The sequence below is a fragment of the Schistocerca gregaria genome, chromosome 7 (genome assembly GCF_023897955.1).
Source record: "Schistocerca gregaria isolate iqSchGreg1 chromosome 7, iqSchGreg1.2, whole genome shotgun sequence".
NCBI lineage: Eukaryota > Metazoa > Arthropoda > Insecta > Orthoptera > Acrididae > Schistocerca > Schistocerca gregaria.
The window spans coordinates 317948655-317967652 of NC_064926.1; the positions used below are offsets into that span (position 1 = coordinate 317948655).

Here is an 18998-nt window from a genome sequence, read left to right on the forward strand (position 1 = left end):
GGTCGTCGAAATTTACTTTATTACACTCCTGGAAATGGAAAAAAGAACACATTGACACCGGTGTGTCAGACCCACCATACTTGCTCTGGACACTGCGAGAGAGCTGTACAAGCAATGATCACACGCACGGCACAGCGGACACACCAGGAACCGCGGTGTTGGCCGTCGAATGGCGCTAGCTGCGCAGCATTTGTGCACCGCCGCCGTCAGTGTCAGCCAGTTTGCCGTGGCATACGGAGCTCCATCGCAGTCTTTAACACTGGTAGCATGCCGCGACAGCGTGGACGTGAACCGTATGTGCAGTTGACGGACTTTGAGCGAGGGCGTATAGTGGGCATGCGGGAGGCCAGGTGGACGTACCGCCGAATTGCTCAACACGTGGGGCGTGAGGTCTCCACAGTACATCGATGCTGTCGCCAGTGGTTGGCGGAAGGTGCACGTGCCCGTCGACCTGGGACCGGACCGCAGCGACGCAGGGATGCATGCCAAGACCGTAGGATCCTACACAGTGCCGTAGGGGACCGCACCGCCACTTCCCAGCAAATTAGGGACACTGTTGCTCCTGAATGTTTTAGTTGGACTACTTTTTTTGCTTTAGGATAGATGGCGGTGTAATAGTCACAAACGTATAAGTACGTGAATATGCTTCAACCGCACATGAGCTATGTGCTGGACATTCATCATGTTGGAAGTACATCGCCATTCTGTCATGCAGTAAACATGTTGTAGTAACATTGGTAGAACATTACATAGGAAATCAGCATACATTGCACCATTTAGATTGCCATCGAGAAAATAGGATCCAATTATCCTTCCTCCCATAATGCCACACCATACATTAACCCGCCAATGTCGCTGATGTTCCACTTGTCGCAGCCATCCTGGATTTTCCAATGCCCAATAATGCATATTAAGCCGGTTTGTGTTACTGCTGTTGGTGAATGACGCTTAGTCGCTAAATAGAACGCATACAAAAAATCTGTCATCGTCCTGTAATTTCTCTTGTGCCCAGTGGCAGAACCGTACACGACATTCAAAGTCGTCGCCATGCAATTCCTGGTGCATAGAAATATTGTACGAGTGCAATCGATGTTGATGTAGCATTCTCAACACCGACATTTTTGAGATTCCCGATTATCTCGCAGTTTGTCTTCTACTGATGTGCGGATTAGCCGCGACAGCAGCTAAAACACCTACTTGGGCATCATCATTTGTTGCAGGTCGTGGTCGACGTTTCATATGTGGCTGAACCTTTCCTGTTTTCTTAAATGACATAGCTATGCGGCGAATGGTCTGGACACTTGGATGATGTCGTCCAGGATACCGAGGAGCATAAATAGTACACGCCCATTGGGCATTTTGATCACAATAGCCATACATCAACACGATATTGACCTTTTCCGCAATTGGTAAATGGTCCATTTTAACATGGGTAATGTATCACGAAGCAAATACCGTCCGCACTGGCGGAATGTTACGTGATACAACGTACTTATACGTTTGTGACTATTACAGCGCTATCTATCACAAAGCGAAAAGAATGGTCCAACTAAAACACTCATATTTATTTAAATACTACACGAATATATAATAAAAATGGGGGTTCCTATTTAAAAAAGGAACGCAGTTGACATCCGTTTGATCTATGGCAGCGCCATCTAGCGGACCAACCTTAGCGCCATCTGATTTCCCTCTTCAAGCTAGACAAGTTTCGTTTTTTTTTTAGTTTTTTCGTTTGACGCTTATTTCGTGAGATATTTGGCCCGGTCACGAACAATGGACCACGCTGTATAAAGAGTGCCCAGAGAAGTGGAAATGTTGCAGTTATTGTCATAATACAAAAACAGAGTGATTTACCTGACAGCCTAAGGAGCACAATCATTGGCTTTGGATCATAGGGTGGAAACAGCTAAGTCTGTAAACTGTTCATGCGCCACTGTGGTTAAATTATACCATTCATGGTAAAATGCTATCCAAAACTGGCGCTGAGGGTACTGTGGCACACCATGGTTCATACATGACAGGGATGTATGATAGCTGCAGAGATGTACGAGTATATGGGAGAATGGATGAGCAACTGTTGAGCAACTGACCACCCAAATGACCCAAGGGGCTACCAACACACCCTCAATGACCGTTCAGCAAACGTTGCTGTGTGCGGGTCGCTGTGGTGACTGCCTGGCTTATGCGTCCATACTGACAGCTGCTCATCAGTGATGAAAGACGGAATTTGTTTGCCAGTGCCACAACTGGACGTTCACTGAGTAGCGACAGGTGGCAACATCTGAAAGCAAACATCTGGCAACAATCGACGAGAGGGTCCAGGCCAGAGAAGGTAGTGTTATGGTACAGGGAATATTGTCATGGTGTTTCCTGGGTGATCTCATCGTTCTGGAAGGTACAATGGATCAACACAAGTATGGATCTATCTTTGGGGACCATGTCCACCCCTACATACAGTTTGCTTTTCCTCAGCACGATGGCATCTTTCAAGAGGACAGTGCAATATGTCACACATTTTGCAGTGCACAGGCATGGTTCGAAAAGCACCATGATGAGTTTACCTTACTCCCTTCACCACGAAACACACTGTATTTAAACCCACTTGACAATACGTGAGACTAACTGGAATGTTCGCACTATGTATCCCCAACCGAGAAACCTAGTGCAGCTGGCTGCATCACTGGAGTTGGTAGGACGCCAAATCCTGTCAGTACCTTCCAGAACCTCATAAACCCTCTTTCTGCATGTCTTGCAGTGCTCTGCGATGGAAGAGGTGGTTATTCAGACTTTTAAATTGTGGTCAGATAATGTGACAAGACCATGTAACACCATGAGCTGACAGTTGGTATCAGATACTGGATGTTAAATCTGAGTTCTAACACTAGGAGCTGACAGTGTGTATGTGGAGACGGTGTTTCTTAGTGGATCTGTATTTTATCGTTATAATTTGATAAATTTACTTGTAACTGGCACCTGTCACATGCCACTACAGTGTTGCCACATCAACTGCCAAGTATTGCTTAGGTAGAGACGACACAGGTCACTTCACAAGTGTTTTGTTGCTTCACATGCTACACAGAACAATATTGGAAGTGACCAGCACGAGGTATGATGGGAACGTGAGATACTCTGTTGATGGCTGATTTGAAATGACCAATGACTGAACTGTGGCAGATGACACGTTTTGTAGCCCTGAATTTAAACTCATGTCCTAACCCAAACCACAGCCTAGCAATGTGCATTACATCCATGAACAGTTAGCAGTGGAACCATTAATCTGTTTAGAACTATTAATAACACTCGCTTTATTCATGGTGATTAAACCAAACGTCTGTGAGCCAACTCAAAATGGGAAAATGTCAGTTTGAGCACTAAAAGCAAACAATAATTTTTCGCTTTCAGTCATTACCTAAAAGTATGTACACACTGGTTACATGAGCTGCTATGTTATCAGCCAGTGTGCAGTCTTCGTTACAGGATACAGGCGACACAGACAAATTCCAAACGAAAAAGAAATGGTAGGAACAAAAAATAAGAGAAAATAAGATTTCAATATGATGACGAAAGTAGTGAGAATCATTTTGATAAGATTTAGAGACAAAAAATTTCAAAGTTTGTTATGATATGTGAACTTGAGACCTTCTACATGTCAGGAATGTACCTTAATTACTATGCTACACTACCACGTTTTGCTATATTTTTCAGTCTCATACTGTTTTAATAGGATGAACCTGTGGTCTAGGGGTAGCGCCTACGATTACCAATCAGAACGTCATTAGTGCTGGGTTCGAAAACCGCCAACACTTCAACTCTGATTATTAATCAGCATTGCCAGCAGAAGACTTCCTGCATAAGAAGTCATCTTCAATCTGCCAATGGCCTTGTCAAAGAGGTCGGAGGAGCGGACAGAGGTTCAGGGCACACTGTTGTCCTTGGGGTGAGAAACTGCCCCTAAAGGCGGAAGAATCAGCAATGATCAACGGCATGTGGAGGCAGAAGGGAATGGAAACTACTGTATTAAAAACAAAGTATACCCACAGGCCATGTGGTCCGTAATTGAAAAAAGTGTCATGATGATCTCTCCATTGACAAAACATTCTGGAATAGTCCCCCATTCGGATTTCCAGGAGTGGACTGCCAAGGGGGAGATGACCATGAGAAAAAGCGTGAATAATCAACGAGAGGATAACGTTCTATGAGTCGGGTCGTGGAATGTCAGAAGATTGAACGTGGTAGGGAAGCCAGAAAATTTGAAAAGGAAAATGCAAAGGCTCAATCTAGATATAATAGAAGTCAGTGAAGTGAAAAGGAAAGAAGACAAGGATTTCCGGTCAGATGAGTATAGGGTACTATCAATAGCACCAGGAAATGGTATAATGGCAGTAGGATTCGTTATGAATAGGGAGGCAGGGCAGAGAGGGTGTTGTTGTGAATAGTTCAGTGATATGTTTGTTCTGATCAAAATCAACAACAAACCAACAATGATAATGGTAGTATATGTATATATAATGTTAATTATAATCCATCTTCATTGTAGCAATGTTTATTCACATGACCGGTTTTGGTTCCTGTAGAATCACCTTCAGATCTGAAATGGTAATGATAGTAATTTACTATTTCACAAATGCAAACCTTTTTCATCCCATGCGATTAACATCAAATGTACCAGAACATACCTGCAATTTCGGTTACAGGAATAACCTATCCACACACAGCAACCTGCACATGCATACAATTGGCTGTGAGAATGCACATCATTTATATTAATTATAACACTTTTACCGACAGGTGACGTCTGGTACAGTTGTTACATTACATATGCACATACTGTTCTAAGTAGATTTCTGTAATTTACTTTGATCTCCAAAAATACTTAATTAAAATCTGTAGATGTCAAGGCTAAAATCTGTACTTGTCAAAATTAGGTACACAATAAAATTATCATTTTTGTACGATCCAAAACAAATTTATCAACAGAAAGACGGGTTGGCGATGGGGAACAGTTTAACTGGGACACTGGCTGACGTTTTCGTAAATCACTTGGAAAACAAATTCTTTGTTGAAAATCCTGATATCGCTGAGGAAATTGTATATTACAGGAGATACGTTGACGACTATATTTTATTATACAAAGGAGATAAAAATTAAATGAAACAACAAGTTAACTGTTAACAGTCATTGTTTTATTTATTTCCACGACGCATTCCAAAGGTTTAAACCTCCATCATCGGGTGGATTTACATTAGTTAGTATGACATTTGTGTATGTGTTGTGTTACGATGTTTTGGAGGAACTTGTGGCACTGCCAGGTGCTACACCTTTTGAAGTAAATACTGTTTTCCATAAAATTCTGAAGCGACAGGCTTTTTCTCCAGAAATGTTTGATCAATGATGATAAGTACATTCAACCATCACTTCAATAAAGAAACCACAAAGCCCTGAAATTTTCCATTCGAAAGGACATAGAATGGTACTGATTGTCCTGAGCCATTAAATGCCGCCGGCCCACTCGCTCCTGTTGCTGCTGCTTATCGCCCTACTTGATCCAGAGTTGCACATCAATGGAACTCTAATATTTCAGTTCGTAAGTAAATGCCAATCACTAGCACCCTTGTAGTTTAAACACTTTAGTCCACAAAAGTCCCACGAATTTCAGACAAATTACAGCTGTCGGTTAGCACCATTATGTCGTTCCAGATCATTAAAAATGTTAACGAAAACGTAGCTCAAAAAATGAGGTCTCATCACCCAAAAATTAGATTCACTACAGATTTTGAAGAAGACAACCGTATGTATTACTTAGATTTAAGACTAATAATGAAAGATGGGAAACAGGAATTTAGCATATTCGGAAAACATATGTGTACAGATTTAGTTATGAATGAGCGCTCTTGTCACCCACTGCAATGGGTGTAGTTTACTTCGGTGGTATGCAGGCTACTAAGATTGCCACTAAGCCAACAGGAAATAGAAAAAGAACTAAATATTTTAAAAAAGTGGCCATAAGGAAGGGATAAATGTGTAAGGAGGTGATGAATATTTATAATCAGATAGAGAAGAGGTAAATGAAACAAATAGAAGGAAGTCAAGTCGCACTTAAGAGGAGCAATAAGAAAAAATTCGTGGCTCTCACTTCCAGTGGAAGAATTACAGATAAGATTGAAGGATGATTTCCTAAATCCGATGTTAAAATAGGATTCCGAACAAATAACACACTAAAATTGAAGCTCCGGCACAAAATATGTGATATTTCCAATAAATTTCAGGATTCAGATATATAAGGTCTAATGTGATGACTACTGTAAACAATATATAGGGCAGACTGGTAGGAACTTTGAAACCAGATTCAGGGAACAAACCTACTCTCAAAACAAAACAGCATTTGGGGAGCATATGGCTGCCTTAAAGCACTCAGTCACGAACACTGACCAAGAGCTCATAAGTGACAGTTTCTTAAGATTTTGGAACAAGTTGAAATATACACCCATAAAAAAAGATCCGGATTTAATCCTTAACGAGGAAAGCGAGTTCAATCATACGCCTATTTTAGTATTTATGACAACTTACTGAGGCGATCAAACTTGCGTATAGAAGTCCAAGGCGACGGATGAGAGATGGTGCATGGTGAAAAAAATGGAAGATGCATGCAGCGCCTAACGTCTTTGATGGGGCCCTCCTGCATGGGCCCTCTTACCTATGGCAATGGACATCAGATGTCAGAACGGCTCACACCACAACACCGAAATAGCAGGAACCACAGAAACAGACCATGGAGGAAAACAAGTCTATACCAGCGCCATGGATATAGAAAGCGCCCTTTGTTGTAGATCGTACAAAAATGATAATTTTATTCCATATTTTAATTTTGACAAGTACAGGTTCAAACCTTGACATATAGAGATTTTAATTAAATATTTTTAGAGATAAAAGTAAATTACAAAAATCTACTTAATACAGTATGTGCATATGTAATGTAACAAATGTACCAGACACAACCTGTCGGTAATTGTGTTATAATTAATATAAATGACATGCGTTCTGCCAACTAATTGTATGAGAGGCAGCATGTGAAGGTTGCTGTGTGTGGATGGATTACTCCTGTAACCAAAATTGCAGGTACATTCTGGTACGTTTCATGTTGATCAGATAGGATGAAAAAGGTTTACATTTGTGAAATAGTAAATCAGTTTCATTATCGTTTCAGATCTGAAGATGGTTCTGGAGGAACCGAAACTGGTCATGTGAATAAACATTTTTGTAATCAAGATGCCTTATAAGTAACATTGTATAACCAGTGATTGTGATATCCCATTAGATATAATGTCTGTTTTTGCAAAACATATATATATGTCAATGTCACAAGCTGAAGATCATATAGAGAAAGTACATGAGAACACTGAAAAGGTAACACAGTAAATAAAATGAGATGAAAATCTAATAGTGATGGGGACTGGAATGCAAGTTGTTGGTTGGTTGGAGTTGTTTGTATGGGTGCCCAACAGCAAGGTCTTAAGCACACACTTGAAAACAGATTGAGACAATGTCGGCAAAATACACAAAATGGAATGCAGTTGTAGGGGAAAGCGATAGAAGAAAAGGTTGCTGGAAAATATGGGCTTGGGACAAGGAATGAGAGAGGAGAAAGATTAATTGAGTTCTGTAATAAATTTCAGCTAGTAACAGCGAATATTCTGTTCAAGAATCACAAGAGGAGGAGGTATACTCGGAAAAGGCCCGGTGATACAGGAAGATTTCAGTCAGATTACATCACGGTCAGGCAGAGATTCTGAAATCAGATACTGGATTGTAAAGCTTTGCCAGGAGCAGATATAGACTTAGATCACAATTTAGTAGTGATGAAGAGGAGGTTGAAGCTTAAGAGATCACTCAGGACGAATCAATATGCAAAGAAGTGTGATATGGATGTACTAAGAAATGACGAGAGAAGCTTGAAGTTCTCTAATACTGTAGATACAGCAATGAGAAACAGCTCAGTGGGCAGAACAGTTAACTAGGAATGAACATCTCAAAGAAGGGCAAACACAGAAGTTGGAAAGAAATACATAGGTACAAAGAACGTAACTGCAAAGAAACCAAGGGTAACAGGAGAAATACTTCAGTTGATCGATGAAAGAAGGAAGTAAAAAACTGTTCAGGGCAATTCAGGAATACAGAAATACAGGACGCTGAAGAATGAAAGAATTAGGGAGTGCAGGGAAGCTTAATGCAAATGGCTGCAGAAAAAATGTAAAGAAATCGAAAATGAAATGATTGTTGGAAGGACTGACTCAGCATATAGGAAAGTCACATCTACCTTTGATGAAATTAAAAGCAAGGATGGGAAAATTAAGAGTGCAAAGGGAATTCCACTATTAAATGCCAAGGAGAGAGCGGATAGGTCGAAAGACTACATTGAAGGATTCAATGAGGGAGAGATTTGTCTGAAGTGTTGTTAGAGGAAACAGGAATCGATTTAGAAGAGATACGGGATCCAATATTAGAAACAGAATTTAAGAGATATTTGGAGGATTTAAGATCAAATACGGCAGAAGGACCAGATAATAATTCAGAAGAATTTCTAAGATAATTGCAGGAAGTGGCAAAAAAAAGACTATTCACGTTGGTGTGTAGAATGTATGAGTTTAGCCACATACCATTTGATTTTCGGAAAAATGTTATCCACACAATTGCGATGACTGCAAGAGCCGACAAGTGCGAGAATTGTTGCACAATCAGCTTAACAGCTGATGCATCCAAATTACTGACCAGAAAAATATATAGAAGAATGTAAAAGAAAATTGAGGATGTGTCAGATGAAGATCAGTTTGACTTCAGACACCAGAGAAGCAATTCTGTCACTGCGGTTGATAATGGAAGCAAAATTAAAGAAAAATCATAGGATTTGTCGATCAGGAAAAAGCGTTTAACGATGTAAAATGGTGCAAGATGTTCGAAATTCTGAGAAAAATAATGGTAAGTTAGAGGGAGAGATGGGTAATATACAATACGCACAAGAGTCAAAGGGACAACTAAGAGCGAAGTGCTCGGATTAAGAGGGGTGTTACACAGGGCTGTGTTCTTTCGCCCCTACTGTTCAATCTGTAGATCGGAGAAGAAATGATGGAAATAAAAGAAAGCTTCAGGAGTGAAATTAAAATTCGAGATGGAAGGATATTAATGACACGATTTGCTGATGACATTGCTATCCGGAGTGAAAGTTAAGAAGAATTTACTGGCACATAATCTTCTGAATGGAATGAATAGTCTAATGAGTACAGAATATTGATTGAGAGTAAATCAAATAGAGATGAAAGTGATGAAAAGTAGGAGAAATGAGGAAAGCGAGAAACTTAAAGTCAGAATCGACGGTCATGAAGTAGATGAAGTTAAGGAACTGTATCACCCAGCAGTAAAAAAACCAATGATGGACAGAGAGCAAGGAGGACATCAAAAGCATATTAGCACTGGCAAAAAGGGCACTCCTTGCCAAGATTAGTCTACTAGTATCTAACATAGGCCTTAATTTGAGAAGGAAATTTTTTGAGAATGTACTTTGGAGCACAGCATTGTGTGGTAGTGGAAAAAGGGCTGTAGAGAAACCGGAACAGAGGAGAATCGAAGCATTTGAGATGTAGTGCTACTGCTGCAGACGAATGTTGAAAACTGGGTGAACTTATAAGGTAAGGATTGAGGAGGTTCTGCAAGGAATCAGAGAGGAAAGGAATATGGGGAAAATACTGACAAGGAGACGGGACAGGATGATTGGTCATCTGTTAAGACATCAGCGATTGACTTTCATGGTACTAGTGCGAACTGCAGAAGGCAATAACTGTAGAGGAAGACAGAAATTGGAATACATCTATCAAATAATTGAGGACATTGGTTGCAAGTGTTACTCTGAGATGAAGAAGTTGGCTTAGGAGAGCAATTCATGGTAGTTCGTATCAACCCAGTCAGAAGACTGGTGACTAAAAAAAACTGTTATAATTACAGTTTTATAGAACAAATCGCAATCATAATTTGATGCCTTCGAAAAGTTCAGCCTCACCTATAAAGCCTATCTAAGTAGACCAAACTCTTTGACGATAATCAGTGTATATGTGACGCCGAATGGTATTTTATCAGAGAGGATGCAGCAGTGTTTGGTTAATACTGTGAATGAAGGGTGTGCATTCCAATAGCATCATTGTGCGTGTGTGCGTGTGTGTGTGTGTTTTATTGTGTCCGATAAAATTCTGACTTAAAGAGGTAGACCCAGGAACTGGGATCCAAAATTCTAAACACATCAAGAAAGGAAGCTGGACAAGGAATTGGAAGTGAACTGATTTATTGTTGTGGCAGTTTGGCAGTGATGAACAGTTGGGTCATGATGTTGAGTGCTCTGATTCGAAAACAACAGATCAAACAACATACTTTAATCAGACTATTGTAGATGACAGTGTTTATGTGTAGTGGGTTTTGACTGCTGGATATTAAAACTATATTGTGACAACAGTAGTTGACAGTGTGTATGGCAATGGGCATCAGCTACTGGATCTTAAACCTGTCACAGCACCAGAAGCTGACAGTTTCATAATTTGACAGTGGGCATCAGCTACTAGAAAGCAAATAGTGTAGTTTGCCACAGATAAGCCCAATAAATCGCCATGCTATAGCGCAATTGAAACAAACTGCTTTGTACATCACCATGTTATAGCAAAATTGTAACAAATTGGTTCACACATAACTATTGTACAGCCTAACTACTCAAACTACCTTCATACATCACCTCTGATATATGAAATTGTAACAAATTGCATCACTAATGCATTGTGGATACTACTAAGGCAAGGTTGGTCGCCTGAAGTGGGGCAGTGATACCTCAAATACCATGGTCAACAAACCAAGAGACTGTCATTATCACACATACTATATGGCGTAACAGGTTGTTCCACCTCTTCCTTGCAAACTGATGAAAGATGTTGATTTAAAAACATTGTTTAGTTAGTTAGCACATACATGATCTCCACTATGCGCCCTTCGATTTTGGTTTCTATAGAGACTGATGTGAGAAGTATAAGTACGTGACAGTGTCAAGACACAATGTTGTCAAGAGTCTCTATCTGCTCTGGAGGTGGTGTTTATATGTCAGCATTGCTTCATGGGAGTGTTTTGGAAGGCTTAGAGAAAGCATCTCTTCTGACAATGTAAACACCCAGAAAAAACTGATAGAAACCGTGGAGAAATGCCCTTATGTACTATTCTGAAATTTACTTAAGTTTTATCGTTCCAGTAATAAGAGATTTTTTGCCAAACGTTGTAAATATTGAACATGAGAACAACCAAGTACAGATGGTTTCTCTAAAAATACATTTATGACATTTTGTACTGAGTTGGAATAGATGTGAGCTCCTTTTTGCAGATTTAAATGAAGCCCCACAGCGCAATTAGTGGCATTGCATAGCAGGTCCTCTCCATTAAAAAAACTTGAGAAGGTGACTGTACATCTTCAGTATGGTAAAAGTACTGCGTCTCTTTTGTATCATTTCTTCCACTAGGTGGAGGAATGATAATCAGTGTTTCAGGGAGACTACCTGAAATACATGTCGACAGTATATGTGCAATAACTTGGTTGCAGGTCACAGCTACTGAGTTTTGATACTGTATTGCAACAATAGTGTGTGTGCTGTGACTTGGGAATGGGTCAGCTACTGGATCATAAAACTGCACTGTAACATCAGAAGCTGCCTGTGTACCATAGTGCAACTGGGGGTGTCAGTTACAGGATTTATTTATTTATTTATTCATTTACAAATCTAGCTTCATAGAACCAAATTAAGGGGCAAATCCCCGAAGTCATGGAACGTGTCAGTAGATGCAATTACAACATAAAAGTAATAACAGATAAAAATAAAATGTTTATGAACAAAAAAAGTCAAGCCACAAGTTTAAGTAAGCGCAATCAGCAATATACATAAGAAAGAGCAGTTAAATTTTTTAATGAACTCCTCAACAGAACAGGAGTGGCCCATGAGGAAACTCTTCAGTTTCGATCTGAAAGTGTGTGGATTACTGCTAAGATTTTTGAAGTCTTGTGGTAGCTTATTGAAAATGGATGCAGCATTATACTGCACTCCTTTCTGCACAAGAGTTAAGTAAGTGCAATCGAAATGCAGCTTGGATTTCTGCTGAGTGTTAAAGGAGTGAAAGCTGCTAATTCTTGGGAATAAGCTGATATTGTTAACAAGAAATGACAATAAAGAATATATATAATGAGAGGCCAATGTCAAAATACACACACTATTGAAGAGGTGTCGAAAAGAGGTTTGTGAACTTACACCACTTATTGCCCAAACTACCCATTTCTGAGCCACAAATATCCTTTTGGAATGGGAAGAGTTACTCCAAAATATAATACCATATGGCATAAGCGAAAGAGAATAAGTAATGTAGACTAATTTTCGTGTCAAATGATCACTTACTTCTGATACTATTCGAATAGTAAAAATGGAAGCATTAAGTCTTTGAACAAGATCCTGAATGTAGGCTTTCCATGACAGTTTACTATCTATCTGAACAGCTAGAAATTTCACTGACCATATGCCCTTTCTGTGAAATTGAAAGTTGGGTTTTGATGAATTGTGTGTTAGAAACTGTAAAAACTGAGTCTTACTGTAGTTTAGTTGTCGTTTATTTTCTGAAAGCCATGAATTTAATTTATGCCATGAAATGCACTATTCGAAACAGAGCCAATGTTGCTCACAACACCCTTTACTACCAAGCTAGTGTCATCAGCTAACAGAAATATTTTAGAATTACCCATAATACTAGGAAGCATATCATTTATATAAATAAGGACCAAGGGTGGTCCCAATACTGAACCCTGGGGCACCCCTCCCCCTATTGCCCATACTCAGACCCCACATCACAGCCATTCTCAACACGGTGAATAAAGACCTTTTGCTGTCTGTTGTTAATTTACGAGGTGAATCAGTTGTGAGCTACTCAACGTATTCTGTAATGGTCCAAATTTTGGAGAAATATTTTGTGATCAACACAACCAAATGCGTTAGTTTAATCAAAAAATTACCTAACGTTCGAAACCTTTTGTTTAATCCACCCAGTACCTCACAGAGAAAAGAGACTATAGCATTTTCTGTTGTTAAGCGACTTCTAAGCCGAACTGTATTTTTGATAGCAAATTATGTGATACAAACTAATCAATTATCGTTACATACACACCCTTTTCAATAACTTTAGCAAACACTAATGACATAGGAATATCCCTTTCTCCTTTTTATAAAGTGACTTTACTACTGAGTATTTTAATCATACAGGAAACAGACCATTCTTAAAGGAAAAATTACAAATGTGGCTAAGTACAGGTCTAACATGTTCAGGACAGTACTGAAATATTCTGATAGATACTCCACGAGAATTCTTAGTCTTCAGTGATTTAATTATTGACTCAATATCTCCCCTGTTAATATCACTGAGGTGTATTTCAGACAGCAATCTTGGTAAAGCATTCTGCAAGAGAGTTGTATGATTCACCAATGCCTAGTAAAAGATTGTTAAATAATGCACATATATCTGCTTATCAGTAACAGAAATATTTTTTTTACAAACTGACATTATATAGTCGATCTTGTGCTGCTGATTTCAAATAGTATTGTAACATCAGCAACTGACAGTGTGTATGTCCTAACTTGATAATAGGTGTCAGCTACTGGATCTCATTATATTCATTTACTGATAAATATCAAATGAAATTGTAACAAATTGGGCCATACATCGCCATGATACCGTAAAACCGTGGTAAATTGCTCTATACATTGTTATATTACTGCAAAAGTCGTAACAACCAACTCTTATATTGATATGCTACAGCCAAACTGTAAAAAAGTACACATCACCATTCTCAAACAAAATTCTGACAATATCCAGCTAAGGAAACCGAGATTCGTTTGGAAAAGTACAGCTTGTTCCAAAATCAATAGCGATTAGTTAGCAATTTGAGACTTGTCGATAGCTATGAATGCTGTTAGGCACAAGTATGTAATTTATTGGCAACAATGTGTCTCTTGCCAGCTTGTTGATTAGGCACATCTGTAGTAGTTGTAGTTGATCTGAAGATGGCTTGCTGTTTTAATTGAAACTAGTTATCGATGATTATAAATTATATTTATGATCTTGACTAATAAAAGATTATTTATAAGAATCCATAACTTTTGAGAGTAATCTATAATCTGCAGTTATTTGCGCTATTGTCGCTGTTGTATGAAGACTTTCTTTCAGCATGGTGATGCCATGCTACATTATGGGCTAGCATTCCAGTTCCCTTGAAGTCTGAAGTTTATGTAAGTCCAGCAGAGCGAATGAAATGTTTCCCCAGATTTAAGACCATTAGATAACTCTCTGTGGAGGCAAGTGAAGGCCACTATGTCTTTAGCGCAGATAAACTTTATACACATCAAGGAACAGACACTCTGTGCTTGAGCTCACATTCCAGTACATGTGTTGGTTAAGGTTCATGAGGAATGGGTGCAGTGGATAACAACTACTTTACAATGTGCCGTATAAGACATTGGGCGCACCTTCTTGTGTTATTACCAGCTGTTGGTTAGTTCTGTACAAAATGTTAAGTATTTCTAGAATGAGTGACACTATGCTCAGACGAAAAAACACAGTTGTTTTTCTCATGCAATTCTCTGTCTATTCGATATATAACAAGTCCCTCAAACCATTTAAAAATTCTGAGTTGTTGGAAGATAGTGGTCTTCCAAATAGCCACCAAGTTGGTAATGTAGCCTCATAAGTTTCCCCCTCTCCCATCTTACACTGTATTACATTTCTATTCATCCACCTCTTTTTGTTTCAGAAAGCTGGTTCTACAGCTGTGGACTATCATTGCATACGAAAATTCGAGTATCCCTGTCCATTTGAGTTCTTTGTATCTTCTGTAATCATATATCAAACAGTGATTCTCTAACTAGGAGGTGTAACGTGTTGTAAAGCCTTGGAGCAGAGCCAGTTTGCAGTTAAATGTGTAACTTTACATTTTTATAAGGGAAACATTGATTTCTATAAACATTTATTATAGTAAAATTGCTTAAATAGCTATGTGATTTTTGTATGGTCGAATGTAAACTTAACAAAGGTAACAACACAAAAAATCAGAGAGATGTTTGTGATCATCATTGAAGGTAGTAGTGCACAATATTTTAAAAGATAAACTGTAAATAAGAACCTTAAATGGAATTACGGCTGACATTGTAAGGATATACTGTTCTATAAATTAAGCAGATGAAAGTTTATTTAGCACTGTGTATTGTATGACAAAGAGTATTACAACATACAAATCATCAGGAAGATAGTATATCCCTCCACAAATCCATCCGTTCCTTAAGCAAGTCTTGACGTGTCACAAATTCCAATTCCATATCCAGATAGTTGGAAGCATTCTCCGTCAACTTTTCCCACACCACTGGACTTCCAGATGGCGCTGGATCCCTGGAAAACGAAAGACCAGTCTGTGATCTAGCCTGTGTATCTACAGGAAGTATAACCAACAGTTAATGGAACGTTGCTTTATAATAACTTCAATATATGCAATTAACTTTTATGTGTGTGGCAATTGAAAAAACACTTTTTACATGCAGCAAAATATATTGAAGAGAGAAAGAAACTGGTACACCTGCCTAATATTGTGTGGGCCACCGCGAGTACACAGAACTGCCGCAACACGATGTGGTATGGACTCGACTAATGTATGAAGTAGTACTGGAGGGAACTGACACCATGAACCCTGGAGCGCTGTCAATAAATCCGTAGGAATACGAGGGGTGGAGATCTCTTATGAACAGCACATTGCAAGGCATCATAGTTTGGTGGCCAGCGGAAGTGTTTAAATTGAGAAGAGTGTTGCTGGAGCCACTCTGTAGCAATTCTGGATGTGGTTGGTGTCTCATTATCCTGCTGGAATTGGCGAAGTCCGTCGAAACGCACAATGGACATCGATGGATGCAGGTGATCAGGCAGGATGCTTACATACGTGTCACATGTCAACATCGTATATAGGCGTATCAGGGATCCCACATCACTCCAACTGCACACGCCCTATGCGACTGCACAGACTCCACCAGCTTGAACAGTCCCTTGCTAACATGCAGGGTCCATGGATTCATGAGGTTGTCTCAATACCCGTACACATCGATCTGTTCGATTTAATTTGAAACGAGACTCGTCCGACCAGGCAACATGTTTCCAGTCATCAACAGTCAAATGTCGTTGTTGACAGGTCCAGGCGAAGCGTAAAGCTTTGTGTCATGCAGTCACCAAGGGTACACGAGTGGGCCTTCGGCTCTGAAAGCCTATATCGATGATGTTTCGGTGAATGGTTCGCACGCTGATATTTGTTGATGGCCCAGCATTGAAATCTTTATTTACGGAACTATTGCATTCTGTCACTTTGAACGATTCTCTTTAGTTGTCGTTGGTCCCGTGCTTGCAGGATCTTTTTCCAGCCGCAACAATGTCAGAGAAATGGTTGTACCGGAAAATCTTCACTTTATCACTACCTCTTAGGTGCTGTGTCACATCGCTCGTGTGCCGACTATAACACCACGTTGAAACTCACTTAAATCTTGATAACCTGCCATTGTAGCAGCAGTAACCGACCTGACAACTTCTCCAGACACTTGTATTGTATAGGCGTTGCCGACCACAGGTCTATATCAGTTTCTTTGGCACTTGTCACAATATAAGAAATAAATGATATTTCGAGAAAATGTATAGAAACTGACAGCAAAGTTGATTTGTCATTCTCAGGCACTGCTGCAAAACTTTCTGCACACAGATCAGTGGTGCTACGTTCAGCGTGTGTTAATCGTACTTAGAAGATAACTGATTGATATTACAATCCAGTAGGTACTGTGGGGAAAAAGGGAAGTCATCTTGGGTAGGAAACATGGCATAGTGGCACCATATTCCCATACAAACATTAATGGAGGGGCATTGACAACTATAGAGATAGTTGAGTGATTGAAGTCGCTAGGTGGTCAAATGCCTGTCGTTCTGGAGTCGTACATAGTGACAACGATTTCTGATCATAGGTTAAATGTTCAGGAGAGTCGGCCAAGGATCTATGATTGAAACTTGATATTATCCATCCAAAGCAAGAGGAATGTGCTTCTATAGTACTACGATCTGCACGTATTAATACACTGAAATACTGATATAACATACTAATGTGTCCCTTTCACATGAGTTTATTTAGTTAATAAAACAATCATGTTGTGATGTAGAAGTCTGTGTTCATTGTCATCCGTCAATCATCTGTGAAAAGAATTTGTGAGCAAAGCAATGAAAGTATGTTTACTGTAGATTGGCAGCATAGCTCTACAGTACTGAGTTCATGCTGAGGCTGCCATCTCATTCTCCAACCTCTACCTGTCTATCTTCTCCTCCTCACTCTGCCTGTATCTAGATCTTATTCTTCTCCTCTCTTTGTCGCACTCCTTCATCCCCACTGCCAACTGTATGTTCTCCCCCCTGCCTCTGATCATATCTTCTGTCCCCTCTCTCTTTTCAACTTTGCCTTCCCGTCTTCCTTTTCCATCTCCCCAGTACTCCATTACACGTCACCTGGCTTATGTATCTACTCCACCTCCCCCCCTCCTCTGCCCATTTTCTCCTCCCCCTCACTCTGTCCATACCCTCCCTAACCATGTCAACTTGCACAAAGCCATTCTCATTGGCATATGTATCCCCTGCAATACAGTTCAATAAAGAAGGCCGATACTACTTCTACATCACATTTGTCATGTGGGGTAGGCTACATATCAGGGGCTAGAAAATCATTTATTTATCCCTGACACATAGGCTTCTATGTAAGGAGGTCGATAAGGCTAGCTGATACTACTCCAACACAACACACCTGTGATGTAGGACAACCTGGAGTTTGGGGCCCAGAAAACCGTTTTTTGCTCTTGACATGTAGGCTGCCCTGCAAAGCGGATTGATTCAGCAGGCCTATTCTGTTCCCACACAACATACCTGTTGTGGAGGGTAGCACCTACATCAGAGCCTGGCGAAATTTTTTTTGGCTAGATGTTTGCTACTATTGGAGCTTGAACGTTATAAACTCCACATTGCTGATACTCATATTACCTGCTGTTTCTGTTCCAAAATTGGTCGAAATCGATCCAGAGGTTTGGAAGGAGATCCCAGACATACACACATACACTCTTCTTTTTGTATATAGCAGATTTAAAAGTGTCTGCCTTCATAGCTGAGTAGTCAGTGCAGCTGACTGCTATACAAAGGACCTGGGTTCGAGTCCTGGTACTGACAACGAGTTTTCCTTGGTGGGAGCAGTGGTAGAGTGTGCACTCAACCACTTTACGCCAACTAAGGAGTTCAGTAGAGGTTCGAAGTTCAATAAGCCTGGCAATAACCAGGAGAGCTGCGTAATCAACACATGCCTCTACATTTTGCATCCAATGATGGAATTTGCGGAGGATGACATAGCGATCCATTGGGCCCAGTGGTGTGTACAATGTCAGAACATAGAACATTTCACCTTACTATTGAGAAAACTGTGATTCCAAAGGTAAGTTCATGCCAAGATGCAGCACCATTTCTACAAAATGACGGCATTGCGGAAACACCAAACGTAACAGTAATAGTTTTTTTTTCCAGGTAGCTAGCCACCCCTTAAGTGCACACCCAGTTTAAAGAAGGTTGCTAGGGGTCAAATAGGTAATTGTTTTAGTTGTAGAATATGCATCTATTATACGTTTTTCTGCAGTCACCTAGTGCAAAAATCGACAGTACTACAGCGATAAGCATACCAACTGGACAAAGTCGTGTTATAAACATGGTTGTTTTACTGCACAGCTTTTTGCACTTGAGGACTGCTAGGAAATGCTTAAGATAATGGACGCACATGTGTTGGAACAAACACTGCTACCAATGAACAATTACGTATTTGACATCAAGGAACATTTCTTAAA

General features: G+C 39.9%; 1 protein-coding gene across 1 annotated transcript in view; it reads right to left on the reverse strand.

Moving 5' to 3' along the window:
* Window positions 1–15277: 15277 nt before the first annotated feature.
* The window catches only part of LOC126282068 (juvenile hormone esterase-like), a 102541-nt gene continuing 98820 nt past the window's right edge, over window positions 15278–18998 (reverse strand). Inside the window, exon 10 of the mRNA XM_049981513.1 lies at window positions 15278–15495. Within this exon, the coding sequence (XP_049837470.1) occupies window positions 15348–15495 (148 nt within the window). The 3' untranslated portion in view covers window positions 15278–15347. The remainder of the gene's footprint in view (window positions 15496–18998) is intronic.